Below are 21,031 nucleotides of genomic sequence, written 5' to 3' on the forward strand. Positions count from 1 at the left end.
TTTTACTGCCTGGCTTGCCCATCTATGTATGTCTCATCTTCTTAAGCGCAGAAATTTTGTCATATCTTTTCCTAATAATACCCACCCCCATCTACATCCTCTCCCCCCAACACAAGGCTGAGCACACAGTAGGTGCTTTAGGAGTTGTTGTCCCAAGATGGGTCACCAAGAGCACAGGGACACTTCTCCTGACGCCAGGTGGCAGCATTGGCCAAAAGTTCTCTCAGAACTCCGAGTCTAGAGCTATCAGCCAAGTAAAAATTTAAACTTTTATTTCTGGTACAAATGATAAATACTTTGCATTAAAAATCTGGGATTCAAGTTTTCCTCATACTTCATGCTCCCTCCCTGCCCCAAAACCTTACAAAAATATTTCTGCTTCGAGGGTGCAAGCCGGCTCCAGCTCCCTCGGCAAAGTCCAGGTCTGCGGAAAGGCACCTGTGGTCTGTCTCGGGGTGGGGGGCCCCCAGCTGGCCCCCGGGCAGCCTCAGAGGCCAGTAGTGAGAGGAACGTGTTGAGATCCGCTGTCGGCGCTGCCCCCTCTCTGGGGCAAGGATCCCCTCCCTGTTGGGCAGTGGGAAGGTGCACAGGGGCCAGCTCCTCTGGAGGGTGGGGCAGGGGGCTGGGCGTGGGGAGGTGGGTGTCACAGGCATCGACACCTTCCAGGGTCTAAACCTGCAAAGAGTTAAATAGAGTCACGCGGTCCTATTTTGGTTGCTTGAAAGCGAACATTTCAGGGGAGATGCGGGGGTCAAGCTTGGAGAACCCCCTTCTCCCTCCGTCCCCATGGGAGTGGGGGGCTGCCTTCATGAGTTAACCCCTGCCGTGCCACACCCCTTTTCACAGTGACAAGTCGGGGGCCAGAGGCTCCGGGATCAGGAGGGAAGGAACAGCAATAAGGCCTCGGTTGGGGGTGGCCACGCCCTCTGGCGGCTGGGGGAGGAGCAGTGGGCCCCCCCCGCAGCTGCCTCCGGGACCACCCCTCATCCCGAGCCGGCTAGGGGTCCTCATCCCAGAGGCACAGCTGCCTCTGAGGCACGTAGAAGTCGAAGCTGTAGCTCTTCTGGCAGCTGCGGATGCCACACTTGTAGGGTGTTGGGCGGTCACGGCCGTGGCAATACTTGAGCATGCAGGGGTACCAGGCCAGGCTCAGGCCGTAGCGGCAGACGCAGGGCTTCCCGCGGTCCCCCACCTGCCCACAGCGAGGCAGCAACATCTGCTCTGAGGCCTTGGGCAGGGCCTCGAACACGAAGCTGTCCACACCTGGGGGAGAAGGCGGAGGTCAGGCATGGGGGAGGGGAGGGGACCTCCTGGCATGGCCCCTTCAGGCATCCCGGCACCCCTATGGGCTAAGTGTTATCATCCCTGTTTTACAGATGGGAAAACCGGCCCAGAGAGGTTTAACCATCTGGCTGAGGTCACACAGTAGGTAGGGGAGTCAGGACTGAATCCCAGGTCTGTCTGACTTCAGGACAGTCCTGGGAAAGGTGACCCAGAGATGGGCCAGCAGTGTGGTCCCATAGGCCGGAAAGGCAGGGACCGTGCAAAGATGAGAGGCGTTCTCAAGGATCCTGGGAAGGTGTGAAGGGAAAGAGAGGAGCTGATCTCTGAGAGGTGGCAGAAGAGGTGGCAGCTGGGAATGGGCATCTTTGGGCCCCATCCAGACCCTGGTTCCTGTTCCCATGTCCCACGACAGAAGGTTCCATCTGTGTTCTCACTAAGGGCAGGGCTGATGGGGGCTTTGCCTGGGCATTCCCTCCCCAGGGCCTAGCAGAGTCACAGTTCTCCACGTCCCTACCTGGAATTGGTTCCTTTCATCTGCTGACTCCTCTCAGTAAAGAGCCACACAGGCATCACTTCCTCCAGGAAGCCTTCCCTGACCAGTCCCAGCTGGGTTTAGACCTCCCATATCTCGTCATTGCTTCCCATCATATCTGAGACGATACGGCGGCGGGCAGCACCCAGCTGACCTTGCTCCAGCCAGAACCGGACGTCCTCCTGGCGGGTGTAGATGGCATCCGCGGCCTCGGCACACACGTTGCGGAGATGGGGGCTCAGCAGGCCCCCCTGGCTGAAGTTCACGGTGACGTCCATGTGCATCTGCTCCAGGCCCCGCACCTCCTCAGCCTGCCGCACTGCCCGTGGATTTTTCTGCGTGGAGGAGAAGAGCCGTTCCCACCCGGCCTCAGAAGGCCCCCTGCCCACTCTTTCCCTGGTCGCTGAGAGTCAGACAAGCCCACGCCGGCTGTCTTCAGATCCTTGGGGCCACCGGCAGGGTGGCAGTCAAGGGGCACCCAGCCCCCCTCCAACTGGCGGAGAAACTGATACCCAGGGCGCAGTTGAGCCTTTTCAGCCAGCGGCCGCCCGGGCTGACCTCTGGGGCCTGAGGGAGAATTCTGACCCGTTGCTGGGGGGTGGCGTTGGAGGTGGGCAGGCGAGGCGAACTGTCCCAGGGTCAGTGACCTCTGGGGCCCTGTATTCTCCAACATCCAGGCAACTGAGTCACTCTGGGAAAAGCAGGTAAAAGGGAGGGGCCTCGGACAGCTCCTGCTGGGTAGTTCAGGGAAATTAAATGAGGCCGGGGAGAGGCCCGGGGTCCAGGAAGGGACCGGGAGAAGGGCAACAGGCTGAGGGTTTCAAAGGCCGCACTGAACACTTAACATGCACTCTCCCACTTAATTCTCACCATAACCCATCTCTCAGTAAGAAAACAGGGGTTTTGAAGGCGAGGTGACTTGTCCAGCATCACCGGGACGATGAGTGGTGGCCCTCGGCCTGGAGGCAGATCCGACCTGCCTCCATCATAAACGGGGAGGAGCTGAGATTAGGGGACTGGCAGAAGCTGGGAGATGGGGGTTCAGGGCAGATTAGGGATCTGGGGTTATGGGGTCAGGTTTGGCATATTTAAGGGGTTCAGGACTAGAGGGTAAGAGTGGGGTGCCGGCAATCAGGTGGGAGCCTGAGGCTGGGGTAGGGTCCAGGCCAGGAGTCAGCTGCAGGGGTGAGGGCTCTGGGTCAGGTCCAGGGTGGGCACTCACCTGTCGGAGCTTGGCCATGGCCTCGCTGGGAATGATCTCATTGTGGTGCAGCCGGGTGGCAAAGCAGAGGGCCTGGAACTGGCTCTGCCCCTTCTCCAGCTCCCCTAGGATCAGGGCCCGGAAGATCTTCACATCCTGATGGAGAAGAGCAGAAGAATGGGAACCGGCCAGAGGGGGCGGGGCCTCCTCACCAGCCCACCCAGTGCTCAGCTCAGACCCTGCAGAGGACACAGGCCTGGACGCTGCCCTGCAATAGACGCCTCCCTCTTGCCGGCATGGAAAATTTTCTCTTTCCCGTTTAAACCTGTGACTTAAAAGAAAGAACATGTCCCAGATGTTCCAAAGCCTCCTGGAAAATTCACACAGGGAACTGCTGGAAAGCTTTCCAAAACAAAATTGTTTAAAAGTACAGAACGTCACCTTAAAGGAAACAGCACGCCTTTCGGCTCCCGGTTCATTCATAGCTGATGCTTCCCCTCGGTGGTACCCCCATATCACCCTGATCAGGGTGAGTCAGGGCCCCTACAACCACCCGACTACGGCATCATGGGGGAGGGCTGCATTTTTACAAGTACAGATTCTAGAGTTTCTCTCGCTGACTTTCCCATTCAGTAGGTTTGGGGAGAATGCCCCCGGTGCTTCTGGTCAGCCAGGCTCCTAGCCACCTGCATCTCAGATGGAGGTAGTGGGGTCAGGGTGGGGTTAAGAGCAAGACACAGCAGCAGCTGTTGCGGCCTTCTGGCCTGAGGGAGCCGGGCTGGCTCACCTTTCCCCTTCCCTCTCCACTTCCCCTTTCCCCTCGGGGTTACTAATGGCATTATCAGCAGGCCAAGGGCTCTTTCCTGTCACTGATTCACTGCATGAATCAGAGAGGCTGGGCGGGGGGGCGCAGAAGGAGAAGGGAGAAGGGCGGTGGGATCGGGTCCCCTTCCCAATCTGGCTGCTGGAACCCTGGGTACCTGAGGTGTCCCTTGCTCTCACCCATCTCTGTGCCTTGCCTAACAGCTCGCGGTGAGAAGTCAGCAGGTCCCAGTCAGAAGTGGTCTGAATACGTCAAGAGCCCCCCTGCGAGAGACCCAAGCCACAACGATGGCTCTCCTCCAGGAACCCCAATGGCCCTGCACCAGCACGGAGGGCATATAGCCCTGTGTAGCTATGCATCCTTCAGTGTCCGTGCCCTGGCCTCGCCCACTGAGAGCCCCCATTCACTGAGCACTTACTGTCCATGTGCCAGAGTGAAATGCTCTGAGAACAGGGTCTGAGGGTCCCCCTTGGATTCCAGTAGAGGCAGTGAGGGGCCCAGGGTTCCACTCCAAGTCTACACTGTATTAGCCGGCATACAGGTCTATCTCCCACCTTCTCTAAGCCTCGTTTGTGAAATGGGGATGATGCCACTTTTTTTTTTTTTTTTTGCGGTACGCGGACCTCTCACTGCTGTGGCCTCTCCCGTTGCAGAGCACAGGCTCCGGATGCGCAGGCTCAGCGGCCATGGCTCACGGGCCCAGCCGCTCCGCGGCATGTGGGATCTTCCCGGACCGGGGCACGAACCCGTGTCCCCTGCATCGGCAGGCGGACTCTCAACCACTGCGCCACCAGGGAAGCCCAAGGGGATGATGCCACTTTTACCTGGAGGCTTATGGTGACGACTAAATGAGTTAGTGTGGAGGGAAAGCACAGCAGAATGTCCGCCCGGAGTACGTGCTCAGCGGTGGTAACTGGGGCCACTGTCATCACTGCAGGTGACCAGCAAGTGTCCCAGGTGATCTGAAACTAGTCAGTGCTGTCCTCACACAAACCCCCATGCCCTTTGGAAGTCCTCTGACTCTACAAGGACATTTCCCTACTTCCTTTCACTGTAAATGATCTCTGGAACATTGAGGGCTGGGAGTGTCCGGGGAGATTTTCCGCCAAGATTGCAGCAAGGGAAACTGAGACCCAGCTGGTGAGAAAGGTTCCATAAGGTTCCTCATGGTCCCAGACTTGCAGGCAAGGTGAATCAGAGCTCGGATAACCTCAGCTTCCTCTCCACAGGAAATCCACTCTCGGGCCACGAGGCTGGGATCTGCTTGCCCCGCCAGCCTGGGCCATCCAATCTTCCACCCCCTCAGGTCGTTTGAGGAGAGACTGGAGGCTGGTACACTTGTGCATTTTCTGTTCTGGGCTCAGTTCCTGCCAGGTGAGACTTGATACCAGACTTTCCCTCCCAGGGCTGAGTCAGGCGGATGTCCCTGGCAGGACCCCCAGGCAGGATCCAAGTTCCACCTCCGGGGTAATTTCAGCAATGACCCTTTAAAAGAACCCATCTGGTATATTCACAGCATCTTCTCCAATACCACAGGCACGTGTCACCACCTGTGGTCTGAGGGATGCCCCAAGTGGCCTCGTTGCTTGGATATCACCCGTCTACCATTAGCAGGAGAAAGAATTTGAACTTTTAGACCAGACCAGGGGGCGAACAAAATCTGTTGGAGTATTTTCCCTGCTTCTGTATTAAACAACAACGTCAACGACAACAACAAAACGCTACCAAAATGGAAACTTGACTGAGGGTGAAGCGAGGGGATGAGAATTATTTTGTTGAGATAGATTTCCTCTATATCTCCTATTTATTTGTGTAGGACAAAGCTGTATTGAAGTTTATAACTGGAAGGGACAAGTCATTGTTACCATGAGTCAAAAAGGATGTATCGTCCGGTTTAAAATCTTTATAGCAAGAGGAGATAGGAACTATGATTATTACCGAGTTTGGAATGGATAACTTGCTCAAGGTCATGGGACCAAGAGGAAATGTAGTCAGAATTTTAACCCAGGCGGTCTGACTCCAAAACCCAAGCTCTCACAGCCACAGTGCACAGCTGCGTCCTAAACCAACCAGTTCGATTTCTTTGATGCCCAGTTAAAGAAACTAAAGCTCAGGCCCAGAGAGAAAGTGTGGTCTGCCCTAAGCCACACAGCTGGCGAGCGGCAGAGCCAGGATGAGAAGGCAGTGCCCTCTTCTAGCTGTGCCCGTCGGCGGTGGTCTGTATGTCCTCTGCAGACCTGCCCTGGGAACGTGGCGGCTCCTATCCAGGGCTCTGTGTGACTAACAGACAACAGCATCTGACGCAAACATCAGGGTAAGATGATGCAGGATCGCCCTTCTAAGCCCTCTGCCTGCCCTGCCCAGAGCCTCTTTAAACCCTGAATTCTCCAGCCTTCTTAATCCTATGTCTCCGGGAAACCATACTCCATGCGCTGAGCCCCGGGAGGGAGACAAGCGGCCCAAGCATCTGCATCTCCGGCTCTGTCATCATGACCAGTGTCCCTCCTACCTTCTACTCCCCACACCTCAGACTCACTGCTAAGGTTCCAGGGCCCCCTTTCCCTCCAGCACAGAGGGCAGGGCAGGGGGAGAGGTCTCCCTGCTCCAAGGAACATCTGGCCAAACGCTAAGCCCAGGCCAGATGGATGCCTGGCTCCCAGGTTCCCTGCTTGCCCGAGAGTCCCCTGGGATGGTCCACCCAGAGGTGCCCTAACCCCCAAGGCGAGACCACACAGCTGGGGAAGAGCCCATGGCAGGCTCCCCAGGCCCAGGATGCAGGCTAGGGTTCCCAAGATGGGCAGTTTCTATAAGGCTTCTTCTCCCACGAGCTCCCAGGAAACTCCAGCCCACCAGGAGCCAGGCCACCAGGAAGAAATGGAGTGGCCAGTACTAGGGCTGAAACTGGGCCACACAGAGCGTATGGCCATGGAGAGAGCATTTGCTGAAGTCCTTTGGGGGTGGTTTTAAGGTTCCCAAAGAGCACGGTAGTTAAGAGCAAAGGCTCTGGAGCCACTGCTGGCCGCGTCCAAATCCTGGCTTTGCTGATATGAGTCCTGTAACCCTGAGGGATTTACTTAACCTCTCTGTATCTTAGTTTCCACATGTGTAAAATGAGTACAACTAACAATACCTACACCTCAAGGGATTACTGTGAGGAAAAATGAGTGAAAGGTCTCAGAACAGAGTGGGCCGGATTCCTTAAGTTTCTCTATTATTGCTGCAATCCCTGGCCTTGCTCCAGCTGTGATCTACTCCAGACCTGCAGAGGCAGGACAAAAAATTTTTCTCCCAGAGATGTACCTGAGGCCCAGAGAAGTCAGGTGGCTGCTGGATCTCGCAGGTAATCTGTGGGAGGGCACTGATTACACAGGGCAGAGCCTTCACAGGCGCCAGGGCGGGGCAGGGGAGTGGGCACGACCAAGGCCAAGGCTCCTGTCTTAAGGGGCTCAGAGGAGAGGCTGACCTCCAACTGATGTCGCGCACTATGATAAGGCCTAGGGTGAGGTTTATGCAAAATGCTATAGGGCAAAGGATGGAGGAGGGAGAGTTTTTGTCCCCTTAGGGATGGGCCTGGGAGGGGTGGAGGGAGGAAAGGCTTCCTAGAGCGAAGGACATTTCAGTGGTTCTGGACAGTCAAAGGATGGGTGGCTTTCTAGCAAAGAGAGAGGCATGTACAGAAGATGGGAAGGTACCAAGGCCTCTTAATGCCCCCACCCCATCCCTCCCTCCACGCTACTGTCACACAATCTGGCCCAGTGCCCTTCCAAGGCTCCTTTTGTCCTCACCATAAAGTGTACCCCCCAGAGGCTGAACCAAAGAGATGGCGGTTCCCAGAATGAGCGAGGCCATGAGCTGATGCCTCTGCCAGGGATGAGCTGTCCCCTTCTGCCCATCATCCTTCAGGACTCAGTTCAAATGCATCCGTCACCCCTGCCCTCACCAACCCTCCAGCAGAGTTGGCCAGGCCCAACCCCTAGCCTCCAGAGCACGAATCCCACTGTGTCTGCAATGATCTCTTTCCTTCCAGACTCAACTCCTTGAGGCTGGGAGAGTATCTTATTTGCAGTGTATCCCTGACCCCTGAATACAGCAGGCGCTCAGTACCTATCTGGAAATGAATAAATGAAGCGCTGAGTGGGCAAACAAGAGCAGGCCAGGGTGCTGAGGAAAGGGAGGGGGGTACCGGGGAGGGGAGGGCTGGGTGTGGAAGGAGGAGGCTGGCCGGCAGGAGGGCAGGGCACAGTGTCCGAGAGCCCAGCCAAAGAAGTCTGAGCTTCATCTAGCAGATCACTGGGCGTCATCGCTGGGTTTTGAGCCAGGGTAGGACGTGAATGGATCTCTGGCTTAGAGCTGAATCAGAAACTCGAGCTGTGCTGGGCCAGTGTGCATCTGACCTAAACGCCTCGGCAGAGGGCCCCGTCCTCATGTAGCGTCTTCTGCCTGGGCAACACGTGCCCCGGGCCCTTCGTGTTGCGCCCCAGCCCCAGACGGGGCTCCACTTATTTATGCAGCGTCCTCAGGGTCTGGCACGGAGCTGAGAGAATGGACCGGTGCTCCGGGGCCTCCATCAACCCCCTCGCCTCCAAATAGAAGACGGCTCTCTCTTCTTGGGCTTCCTCGTAACTGGGCTTCTGCAGGCTGGTCGTCCTACAGCTGTAATTTGGGCCTCTAGAAGATTTAGGGGATCATTTAGTTCATGCTCCAGTGAGGTTCCAGCAGGGGACATGACCTTCAAGGTCACACAGCTGCAGAGCCAGGCCCAGGAGCCCAGATCTCCTGACTCAATCCAGTGATCCTTCTGCTCTTCCGAGCTCCCCCTGCCCCGAGCCCCTTCCCAAATATTCTATTCTTCTTTGCGTCCACTCCCTGCCACGCTGTATCTCACAGAGAGAAGGCTGTTCTGGGAAGAGCAGGGGGCAGCTCTCTGTACTTCCAAGAGCAGACAGTCCATGCCAGGCCTCTGCTGCTGCCTTCCTGGGGAGAAGCTCCAGGGAAACCTCAGTGTTGAGGATGGGTGGCAACCCCACAGACGGAGCCCACCGGAGCGCTGACGGCTGTGATGCGGTCACATCAGCCCAGCTGCCGGCTTCCAGCCTTAGATGAGACTGAAAGGGGGAAACAAACCTCTCTCTTGCTCCGGCTGCTGGGGGGTTTTATGTTACTCACAGCCAAGTTGAATCGTAACTGGACGCACAGACACTTGCTTTCCCCCATTCATGGGTCCCACGGCCATAATCTTTCACCCAGACGTGCTGATCCTCCCACCACCTCCCACCCCTCACCCAGCGGCACCCAGGTCCCCCAGGCCCCTCCCGCCAGGGCCCACGCCGTGGCTCGGCTGTACGGCCCCTTCTCCCTCACACCGTTGCTCCTAGGAGCACGTTTCCTCCCTCACAGCCTCTCCCGGGAGACTCCCCACCTCCCCCTTTCTCTCAGTCACACGTGGCAGCCCTCACAGATTGTCTCACAGGCCCACCTCCTTCCGACAGTCTCTCCCACACCCTCCCTCCCTCCTTGAATTCCCCCAAAGTCTCACACGCCATGTCTCACACCCCATCTCACACACGAGCCTCTGCACACATGCTGTTACACTCCCCTGCCTTGCACACCCCCTCATGGGCATCCTCTCCTACGTTCGTTTGCTGCCCCAGCCTCAGCCTGGCCGACCTCCCCTCCTCCTCTGCCTTCCTGTCACCCTCCCAGGGGCCTTCCTCAGCCCCCCGGTGGGGAGCAGTGCGGGGGGGGGGCTGTCCTGTCTCAGACCTTGCTGTCAGCCCAGCCTTGCACCACAGGGGACCTGAAAACTAAGAGGGCCTGACGGCGGAGCTGCCCTTCCCTCCAAGCCCCTCTCCCAGCCCACCTCTGTGCCACAGCGGCTGCACAGCCCAGGCTGAAGGCCACCTCTCCAGGGTCTCCACAAAGCACCAACTCCCCTTTCCTCTTTGCCCTTGGACGGCTGATGCTGTCTCCTGGGAGTTTCCTCTACCATCTTGGTCTCCTTCCCGCCGTCACACCGGACTGTGTGATTCTGAGGCCCAGGCTGAGCCAACCCAAGTATTTATGGCGCTGCTCCTGGCTGGGGCTGCTTTATGGCTAGAGAGGAGCGAACTTCACTGCACTGGGGAGGTGAGGGGTCGCCCTGGAGGGGCAGCCAGGAACCAACACCCTCTTCTCCCCATGCTGGCTGCCCCGGGGCACACTCAGGGGCACCTTGGCCCCTCTGCCCTGTCTCTCCAAGCAGGTACAGAGGCGAATGGACTCAACCCAAAGCCAGGCCGAGCACGTTCCCTGGCCGGTGCCCGGGACGTAGGCCGCCCCTATTACGAGATGCCTGCAGACCCTCAAGGTTAGGCCCGGACAGAGGCTTCTTGTTACGGGTGCCACGACCAGCTGGAGGCAGTGCCACCTGCCCCCTCCCAGTGCCCCCAGTGCTCTGTCAGCCAAATCCCAGAGGTCGCCAGTGTCCCGACTGCCCCTGGAACAACGTGTGGCTGTATGAGGATCAACTGCGCCCCAATGTCCTGCTGCCTCAGGGCTCCCGAGGCGGGTGCCACGTTTCCCTCTCACCTGCATTCCCAGCCCCAGCCCCGCCCCCAGCCCTTCGTGGGAACCTCGGTGGCAGCCACTTCAGCGCTTGCCAGCTGAAAGGACGGGAATCCTAATAATGCTCTGGTCCCCAGAGCAGGAACCATCTGCTTAACGGCCTGAGGAAGCAGGGCTGGGGGCCCGGCTAGAACTGCTACTTCTCTTCTCACGTGCCCTCGCTGGCCTCTGCTTCGCTGAGGCCTCTTACTCACTTCTCACAACACGCCTGTAGCATCACACTGTGTTTGTGTCATGTCTGAACCTGGGGCTCAGAGAGGTTACGTGATTTGTCAAGTCACACAGCTGGGAAAGGGCAGAAAAATGTCTAGTGAGTGCTCAGTAGTATCTGTACGATGTTTTAAAAATGGTCCCCTCACCCCCACCCGCCATCTCTCCAGAGGCCATGGCAGGAGGGGAACGGGGAGTGTCTCAGGGACATTGAGGGGTCAAAACTTAAAATTCGTGGGAGGGGTGGGGTGGGGGAATTGTGATGAGCCTGGGGGAGGGGTGCAGCCCAAATCTGTACAGAGGAGGTTTTCTCTGTAGATCTGTTCCTCTGCACCGAGGCTCTTTTCAGTCTCCTTCTTCCCTCTCCCCTCCCCTATTCAGGTTTCTTCAGCCTTCTAGAAGGAGCCCGCTTATATGCCACAGTAGCACAGGCGGTCAGAATGTAGTGGAAGGCTCCCTGGGTCCCAACCTTGGGTCATTAGCTACTGATCTCGTGCAAGTCACTTCATAGCTCTGAGCCTCAGTCTGCACGTCTGCAAAATGGAAGCCATACCTGCTGCACGGTGTAGTGGTGAGGATCGAATGAGGCCAGGCGTGTGAAAGCAACTGTCAGTGTGTGATCTGACAGCTCAGACATATGTGATTCTTACCTCAAAGCTGGCCTCTGCTGCTCCACCATCACCACCTCTGTGTACCCTGGGAAGCCTCGTAGGAAGAACCTCACTTCTGCCTCTCCCCGTCATCCCAACAGGCCACTTACTTGTCCCAGGTGGCAGTCCTCACTGCCTGACCCGGGATCTTCTGCCAGGACTCCATCTGGACATAGGCATTCGGGGGATGGGAGATGCCTGCCAGACGCCAGGAGCTGGGCTGAACCTCGGGGCAGGGCTGCTGATCCCTGATGCGGGGAGGAATTCCTCAGACATGGCAGAGGGACTGCTGTTAGACCGGAGGGTTCCATGGACACAAGCCGGATCATTCTTTCTGGTGACTTCTCATGAACCGCCAGGGTGGGGAAATACCCTGGATACCAAAAAACTCTGGGCCTCTCCTGTAAGCACCTCGACTGCCCTCTGTTCCCCCAAAAGACATCCTCTCCAACAAATACCCCTACTACAAATCACCAAACTGCGGGATAGGGGGAGACTGGACTCTAAGAGTTTGTCCTGCCTGACAATCCCGTGATGCGATATCCCGTTAGAATAAACAGCCTCGGGCAGCCACATGGCCATTTGCACATTCCACATCTTTGCTGACTACCTCTCACAGGCTGAAGCTGCTCGCCCCACCAAGGCGGGGAGCCCCAGGGCAGGGACGCTGGTGCTCTCTGGACCATCGGGGCACAGAGCAGGGCGCAAGTTTCCAATCCCTCTGGGTCCCTCAGAGTGACCTCGAGCTCACCCACCCTGTTATATGGCTTCCCCTATCTTGGGGAAGCCCGAGGCCAGCCCGAGGCCCCTCTTGACCCCCTCCCTCTACACATTGGATATGGCTCCTTCCTCCCGTTGCAGCCTTGACCCCCCCCAACCCCCACGCAGCTGCTCATGACTTTCTCTTATCTTTCAGCCCCACCCTCCCCGTCCAGTCAGCACCAAACCGCTTGAGCATGACTCATCCCCTCCCACAGCTTTTAGACACTCACACTGGGAGACAGAGGGGAAAGAGATACTTGGACGGGCACAGCAGCCTGGGGGACGGGGACCAACAGGGCTGTCAGACCAAAAGCCGGGATGGTGCCACGCCCGCTATTAATATGCCCAGTAAGTCTGTACATCCGGGTATAATTACATACGTGGGCTTTGGATTCTCAAGAAGAGCACTGCCTGTTGACAGTGTGTGATGAATTTTAGTTCCTGCACTGAGGGCACGGAGAATTAAGCCTCGATATGCTGTTGAAACACATTAGGGACTATTGCGGGTAGAATGACAGGTTTCAACGAAGTGACTGAGTTTGGGATCTACCTTCATTTACCAGTCTAACCTGAAACCTCCTGCAAGCCCCTTCTTCCCTGGAGCAGCTATGCCAATGCTTCCCAAACTTTGCTGCTCATTGGAATCACCAGGGGCTCTTTAAAATTCTGGCTGCCTGGCTCCTAGCCTCAGACAGTCGGACTTAATTAGTCCGGCTTCGGGGTTTTCTAAAGCTCCCTCCCCAGGCGATTCAAATGTGCAGCGAAGCCTGGGAGTCGCTGAGCTCTAGCACTTCTTTGAGAGCTGCAGCCTGATCTGCTTGACAGGCAGCAGCCTGTGGGCAGGGCTTACAGTAACTCACGATGGTGATTCGGTAGCTCCAGGCTGCTTGCGGAGTTCGTCACCCTTGCCCGGGCTCCAGGCTACATACGTGTCCTAGAGCAGGTGGATCACTGTTACAGCTGTACTGGCTTCAGGTCCAGTGTGGCTGTGTGGGGAGGGCCAGGCCATGTTAGAGACCCATCCCGGCAGACGCAAACAGGGAGGGTGGAAGGGGTGGGGGGGTGGGGTGTGTGTGTGTGTGTGGGTGTGGGTGTGGGTGTGTGGTGAGATCATCCAGACAGAGGGCTGCATTGCATCCAGCACAAGGGGCCTCGCTGCTGCCCTGAGTAGACTGACAGGACAGGCATGGCTGCTCCCTGCTAGGGGGCTGGCCAGCAATTTTGGAGTGTGATGGTTAACTTTATGTTTCCACTTCACTGGGCTAAGAGGTGCCCACATAGGTGGCAAAATATTATTTCTGGGTGTGTCTGTGAGGCTGTCTCGGAAAGATATGAGCATTGGAAGTAGCAGGCTGAGTAGAAGGTGGCCCTCACCAGGGTGCGTGGGCATCATTCAATCTGTTGAGGGTGTGAATAGAACAAAAAAGGTGGAGGAAGGGCAAATTTGCTCTCTCTGTGCGAGCTGGACATCCATCTTCTCCTTCCCTCAGACATCAGTGCGCTTGGTTCCCAGGCCTGTGGACTTAGACTGGGACTACACGGGCTTTCCTGGGCCTCGAGCTTACAGACAGCAGACCGTGGGACTCAGCCTCCGTAACCGTATGAGCCAACCCCTCATGATAAAATCTCTTTCTGTAGATCTGTATTTCCACCCTATTATTTCTGTTTTTCGGGAGAACTCTGACTAATAATGGAGCTTCAAAGAGAAGCTTACGATGAAGGATTAAGGCTCTTCCAGGCTCAGTGCTGACCTTCTGTGTGACTTTGGGTCGGTCATTCAACCCCTTTGCACCCAGGCTTAGCAGGGAAGGTCCATGTTGAGATGCGATGTGAACTATGATTATGAAAGTTACTGGCTTCTACTTCTGGAGCACTGAGTACAGCCGCTGACACACAGTGAGTATTTCATATGCATTGCCCTGTTTAGTTCTCACAATGGCCATGGGATCGGTACCATTATTATCCCCATTTTACAGATGAAGAAATGAAGGCTTGGACAGATCAGGTAGCTTGCCCAGGGTTAAACCAGGTCTGTCTCATTTCAGTCTGGACTGTCTCCCAAATGTGCAAAATGGCCAACGTCACTATTCCCAAGTGGACTAGGGACTGTTTCCAAACCACCCCAAATGGATTTGGTACATGAAACAAAAGAAACACCACATCCAGGACTTTTTCCTACAGGAAAAGTCATTACTTCTAGATAGAAGCTTCTCGTGGAAAGCTGCGAGAGATCTTGAGGACTGGGCGGGCAACAAGAGAGGTGACCCACCCCAGAAGGATCCCGTATAAAAGCTGCTCTGGCCAATGCAGACAGTGGACTGGGGTGGAGATAAACCCCACTCCCAGCCTTCCCCAACTCCACCCTGCTCCAGGCCATCTGAGAAACCCAGAGTTAGAGGGGACCTTGGAAAGCTGGTTCCCTTTCCATACTTTCCACTCCCAGTTCCCTCCCTTGCTGATGAAACTGCAGATGCCAGGGGTGGGTGTGAAATGCCAGCTTCTGGGTCAGAGGCTAACCTGAAAAGCACACTCTGGAAACCTGGGTGGTGGTTTGGACCGCTGTGGGGATTCAACTGTGGCTCTTAATGCCATTTGCGGCATGGATGGACCTACAGATTGTCAGACTGAGTGAAGTAAGTCAGAGAAAGAGAAATAATGCTTGTATGCGGAATCTAAAAAAAAAAAATGCTGTAAGTGAACTTATTTAGAAAACAGAAACAGACTCACAGACTTAGAGAAGGAACTTACGGTTACCAGGGGGGAAGGTCTGGGAGGGATAGCTAGGGAGTTTGGGATTGATATGTACACACTGCTATATTTAAAATAACTAACAAGGAAAAAATAAAATAATAAAAAAATAGCAAAAATGAGGCTCTTACAATCAGCTCTGAATTGATTCTCTAACTGGGCAGTCAGCCCCTACTCCACCCTCAGCCCCAATCCCCAGGCCTTCACCCCACTGCCACCCCACCTCTCCCCTCCCCTCACCCTCAGGGTAGAGCAATAAAATCTTTCATGCTGCAGCTAGAGGCTATAAAAGCTGAGCTCTACCCCTTGACTCTTTCAACCAGTGTCCTAGCCACAGCCTTGGCTGCCAGAGAGGTGGCAGGTCAGGGAAGTCTCTCTAGGGCTTCAGCACAGCCGTAGAACAATGTGCAGTGGGCAGGAAGGTGGGAGACTCATAGGCTGGCCTGACGCTCACTCACAAGGACAAAGGGCTTCAGTGGAAGGTCAGAAGGGAAGATTAGACCCCTGTCTCCTGGGGAGGGTCCAGCCACTATTTGGGTTTTCTAGGAAAAGAAGAGACTTGACAAAATTCCCCTGGAGTTTAAGTGGGGACTCTGGGGGTGTTCTGGCCCTGTCAGCTTCCCTCTCTCCACACACAAACTCACCTGCCCCTACCTGAATTGAGAACCTAGCTTGGGCCTGCTGAGTGAGGAAGAGTCGCAAAGTCCTCCCCATTGTGACACTCAACCGCCCCTCCCCCCACAACCTGCCACCCGCCACTGGTCTCCCTACATCCCTTGTCAGTGAAAACTCAGTAGTCCAGGGACAGATCTGCGTCAAGCCCACCTCCACCGTCCACAGAATCACCACCCACCCACCTGGTACTATCTTCGGGTGATTCTGCTGGGTCCCTAGCTGACACTCCAAACTCTACCCTCTCCCCGCCACCCCAGCTCCCAGTCTCTAAGAGGAAGGAGAGAGAGATGGCTCAGGCAACAGTCCCACCGCCCTGGGCTTCCCCAGCTGCTGCCTACGTCATGGGCCTCACCTCTCCACTCCTCCAGAGACAGAGCCTCACAGGGCCTCTTTATCAGGAGAGGGACTTGGGGAGGGGACTTTAGGTGATCAGGACCCTTTGTGTACCTACACCTTACCCACCTTCCTCCCCTCCAGGATTCCTGCTGCTGGGTCACTGTTAGTCACTCACCGCCCTTCCAGGCCCACTTCCTGATAAGCCCAGCACCTCCACTCTCTACCCCAGCCCCAATCCTGGGGGTCCAGGCCCACCTACTGGTTCCCTCCACCACACACACACACACACACACACACACACACACACACACACGCACGCGCACACACACATACACACACACACACACTCAGGAGAGGCTGTCTCTACCCACTTCCCCACAATCTAGGCCAAAACTGGGGGTTGGCCAGCCCTCCTGCCAAGCAGGGTGAGAGGCGGCACCTCTCCCATAGCCTGGGGACCTCATCTGGGGCCTCTCCCCAGGTCTTCCGCTACAAGTTTCCCAGACTTTTGGACCAAAGAGGAGAAGTGGCTTGGGAGGGACATGGGACAAGCAGCTCTTCCCAGGAACCCCCTCCCCCAGCCCAGGAAAGTGAAACAAGGAGAAGTGGTACACAGCCTCCAAGATGTCAGGGCTGGGAGGCCTGGCGCCACCGGCTTGCTCTGTACAGAGGTGAGAAAGGAGGCCCGGAGAAGGAAAGGAACTTGCCCTAGGTCGCACAGCGAGAACCCAGGACCTCTGATGCCTGGCCCAGGATTTTTCCCTGATAGAGTCTGAGAAAATGACTCCAAAAAGGGAGACGGGGTTATTAACATTGACTCCCTTGAAGTAAGGTCTGCACCTAGAGGGCTCTCGGAGAGTGGAGAGTTGAAAGACGAAGTGGGGAGCTGGTCTGGTGGCCTGGGCACCCAGAGAGAAGAAGTGAAAGGCTGGAGGGGAGAATCGGAAAGGCAGCAGAGCAGTTCGTGGGGGAGAACGAAGGGCCGGGTCTAGGCGCCAGGGAACAGGGCAAAGAGGTGTGGATAAGAGCCCGGCGTGACCTTGGCTAAGTCGCGTCCTTCTCCTGGCCCAGTCTTCCGTCTGCTGGCCTCGGTGCGACTGGGACCGCGGAGCGCTCAGGCACGCAGGTCCCCCCGGGGCGAGCGAGGGTGCCTCACCTTCTTGAAGTCGGCGGTGAAGGAGATGAGGGTGCCGTCGGGCTTGCGCAGCTCCAGGCTGATGCTGTCGGCGTCGCTGTCCGCCTGCAGGCTCTCCTCGGTCACCTGGCCGTCGGGCAGCCGCACGCGGACCCGCAGCTCAGACGGCGCGCCAGCCCCGGTCCCCGCGCCCTCGCCGCGCGGCGCCCCCAGCAGCTGCATAAGCACCGGCAGCAGCAGGAGCAGCAGCGCAGGGGACGCCGGGGGGACCCCGCCGCGGCCGGGTGGGCGCATCCCCGGGGACCGCCGCCGCCCTCGCGGTCCCGGCGCGCCGCGGGCGGGCGGGGAACGGCTCGGCCAAACTTCGCCCTAACTTGGAGGCTAGTTCGCGGCGCCGGGGCGCGGCTCCCCTAGGGGCTCAGCCGTGGGGCGCTCGCGACGCGGCGCCGACGCACGTGGGCTGCGCTCCGTCGCGCGTCCCCCGGCGGCTCCGAGGCGGACACCGCGCTCCCAGAGCCCGTCTGTCCCCTCGGCCCAGTGCCTTGGCTCCCACGGCCCCCGACTCCGGCGCTCCGAGACTCTGTTTTGCACTTTTCATTCAATCCCACCCCCCGTCACTTCCTTCAGAAAACAGAAACCACCAGGACCTGCCTTAAAGAGACCGCGCACCTCTCGGCCCTTAAAGGGCCCGCGGAGGCTCCCCGCCCTCGGCGGCGGCCGCGGACGGGGGCGGCGCGGGCCGAGGGGACCGGTGCAAGGCGGCCTTGTGGGAACAGGGCTTTCTCAATCGCCCTCCCTCCCCGCCGCGCCCGGCAGCGACCGGGCTGGCCCAGGAGTTGACTCTCCCAGCAGGGGCGGGACGGGTGACTCTTCCCCCGCCTCCCTTTTTTTGGCTTGTTCTTGTGCCACGTGGATGAGAGAATCGGGCTTGGTGTTTTAGGGGTTTTGTTTGGTCTTTCAGTTTCTCTGACGCAGCGAATTTCTACAAAGCTTCTGCAAAATCAGACCTCGCCTCGCATTCAGCCTTTTGACTGCCCTGGGTCGGGAGAGAGGGGCTGGGGTTCTGCTGGCGTTGACATCTGTCAGGTGTGAAATCTTGATCAGTCGGGGCACCTCTCTGACGTGGTGGCCCTGAAAGCGCCCGCATTCTGTGAACCCCTGTGCAGTTTCTTTTCTGTCTCGTTGCCCTCACTTCCCCCATTCACGACCTTTCCCCAGTCCTGCCCACCTCCCCAGACCCCCATTCTCTCTCCCAGTAATAGGCCAAGCAGATTCAGGGAAATGTTACATTCCAGGCCACTCTGGAGAATGTCTGGGGATTCAAGATGCTCTTGACCATCAGAGGCTGTCCCACAAGCCCCAAGAAAGTAGGACTGCCCTGCCATGCACCCCAACAATGAACTGGGCGAAGGCAGGAGGGATCTGGGTTCCTGCTTTCTCTGGTTAACTGTGTGCTTTCGACACATTTAAAAAATTCTTCGGGCCTAGGTGTCCCCCTGGGTATAGTGGGAGTTGCTGAGACATACAAAGTCCTGCCAATCCCGGAAGAGACAACCCCAGGGGGATGCTCTGAACCTGGGGTTCCTTGATGTCCATTTCACTTCTGTTTATTCTAGGGCCCCCTATTCTTTCCAAGATCTTGATCACAGATGGTGAATACCCTCCTCTGCTCTGCAGCCGCCTTCCCTTCTAGGTTTTCCCCAGCACAGCGTTCTTATTAGTACCGAAGATGACAACAGGTACTCCGGCACCCAGGGACCTTGAAGACACCAGCAGACCAGATGCCCCTGAACTGCAGGGTGGGGCCCAGAACCCACCTCCTTACTGCTAACCCAGGGCTCTTCTTACTACACTTTGCTGCCTAAATTTAAGACTGAAAGTGATTCAAGAGGTTATCTAACTTGATGTTTTTCAAATTTGCCTTATCAAAAGAATCACCTAGGTGCTTGTTAAAAACACAGATAGCTGGATTCCTAAATCTAGTCAATCAGACTCCTTAGGAAAAAGAACTGAAAATTTGCATTTTAAACAAACGCCCAGTGATGCTTGATATCAGGGATGGATAGCTGGTACTTGACAGAGGGTTAAGCTTAGAGGATCTAAAACAAACAGCATCTTTCCTGGGGAAACATCCTGGTCCCAAAGGAGTTTATCTCTCCATTATGGAGATAAGGCAGGCAGGCAGAGAACAGTGGATTAGCATAAAGACTGCTCCCCTAGGGCTTCCCACTCTGAGTTGGCAGGGCTGGAGAGGTGCCCAGGGTCTCAAAACTGGCCTCCTGCCTGACAGGACACTCATCCCAATCCAGCCTTAGAGATAGGCCTTCTCACGTGAGTCATTAGGGCCTCACCCACATTTCCTAACTTCCTCTGTTTCAGATCCTGTCCCCCATCCATCATCAACTCTGCCTCCAGCCATATTCCTAGGCCCCTTCCTCTTCGCCCCAGTGAGATCCCAGAAGTAAACAAAGAAGCCCTGTGTTTGGTTTCTTTTCTAGGTGTAGGCTGTCTTTGTCTCTATTCAAATTCTGGGTTTGGAAACAAGGGTAGAAGACCTCATCTCTTCCTACCACCTCTTACCCATAATCAATGTCCCTGTTGAGTTCAACCACAGATCAAACTAGATTTTTCTTTTAGGATAGAGAATTTGTAGTCTCACTCCACTATGTAAGCCCTCCCTCTGTCCCTCTCCTTCCTTTTGATTTTACCTGACCAACTCTTCAAGATCCAGGACAAAACTTGAGTTTCCCAGGAAGACTTTCTCAGCTACTGACCTACAACTCTGCACTATTCTCTCCTGGCTCTGAACTCCAACAATAACAATTATCATAGCAGCTACCATTCACTGTGTTCTTATTATGTCCACGTTCTGTGGCAAGCACTTTACATGTATCATCTTATTTAATTTTCGTGGCAACCCTCCAAAATATGTTCTATTCTTAGCCGCCTTTTACTGACTAGGAAACCGAGGCTTCCAGAAGTCACACAAGTAGGGGAGCCAGCAAGGATTCAAACACGAGGCCGCCTGACCACAACCCCCTTGCTTTTAACCACAATAACATCTGCCTGCCCGTGGCCCTTGCTTTCTTCCACCCCATTCGGACATGCATCCTGTGCTGTCTTCTTCTGTAATCTAATGGTTCCAAGTGTGGCAATCTTGTACCCCAGTGAGGCTGTCAGTTCAAACAGGGCAGCTCTGTGCTGGGAACAGAGACTGCTTCCCTTAAACCAGCCAGGCACAGAAGCATCTATTCATCTTACACGTAAAGGCCCTCAGAGGAAGAGCTCTAACAAGCCCAGTTACTCTGACTACAACCAAACAGCCCTCATTGTCAGAACATTCTTAATGTCTAATCTCAAGCCCTCTGCCACACCATAAACCAATTTCCTTCCTTTCTGATCCCTAGTCCTAGGAAAGCAGTTGTGAGTCGTGGTTCAAAGCAAGGGCATCAGCATCTCAATCCTGGAGCTTGGCCACTCAGGAGCTGTGTGATTCAGGGAGCCTGTTTCTTCATCTGTAAAATGGGTGCATAAATGCTTACCTCACTGGGTTGTTTTAAAAATTAAATGAAACATTATGTACAAAACACTTCACAATGTGTTTGGCATATAGTAGAGGCCCAAGAAATGGTGGCTATTATTATTTTAAACTGTTTACTCACTCCTCTTATATCAACTATTAAGTCGCTGTTTGACCTACACGGGGTCCCCCCTCCCTGGCCCACACTCCATGCACACGCACAACTCCCTCCGGAACACTTTTTCTATTTATTCTCTTTAGGTCTTCCAGTTTATGCTACCGAGACCACTGAAACTGGGAAGTGGGCAGCAACACCTGGGCAAGCACCTCCCCTTTGCTTTTCCATCTTAGGGTGCCTCAATTTGGCAGGAAGAGAAATGCCATGCCATCTCCCGATCCCTGTCCAAGAAAACAGGTGCTGACGGAGCCCTGCGGAAGGCTGAAAGGGAAACTGAACCAGTGACCTCTATCTGGAGATGGGGAGAATGCGATAGGGAGCTAGACTTTGCAACAGTGGTAGGATTTTTCTTTTAATTTCTTTCTGTGGCTGGC

The 21,031-nt window shown here is 55.9% G+C and overlaps 1 protein-coding gene across 1 annotated transcript; it reads right to left on the bottom strand.

Annotated features, from left to right (window-relative positions):
- Positions 1-244: 244 nt before the first annotated feature.
- OAF (out at first homolog) lies at positions 245-17,770 on the bottom strand. The gene is made up of 4 exons (XM_027082035.1): positions 16,981-17,770; positions 3,039-3,173; positions 1,971-2,151; positions 245-1,263 (listed from the first exon to the last, which is right to left on the bottom strand). The coding sequence occupies exons 1-4, from the start codon at positions 17,251-17,253 to the stop codon at positions 998-1,000; spliced, it is 855 nt and encodes a 284-aa protein (XP_026937836.1). The 5' UTR covers positions 17,254-17,770; the 3' UTR covers positions 245-997.
- Positions 17,771-21,031: the final 3,261 nt, after the last annotated feature.

Source organism: Aethalodelphis obliquidens, unplaced genomic scaffold (genome assembly GCF_003676395.1).
Source record: "Aethalodelphis obliquidens isolate GAN/ISIS:26980383/991018 unplaced genomic scaffold, ASM367639v1 scaffold46, whole genome shotgun sequence".
Taxonomy (NCBI): Eukaryota; Metazoa; Chordata; class Mammalia; order Artiodactyla; family Delphinidae; genus Aethalodelphis; species Aethalodelphis obliquidens.

Coding starts and splice junctions, on each gene's coding strand:
- OAF (XM_027082035.1), bottom strand. CDS start 17,253: ATGCGCCCACCCGGCCGCGGCGGGGTCCCCCCGGCGTCCCCTGCGCTG. Junction 2,152..3,038: donor CCATGGCCAAGCTCCGACAG/GTGAGTGCCCAC, acceptor TCCTCCACGCAG/AAAAATCCACGGGCAGTGCG. Junction 1,264..1,970: donor CCGGTTCTGGCTGGAGCAAG/GTCAGCTGGGTG, acceptor CTTCTCCCCCAG/GTGTGGACAGCTTCGTGTTC.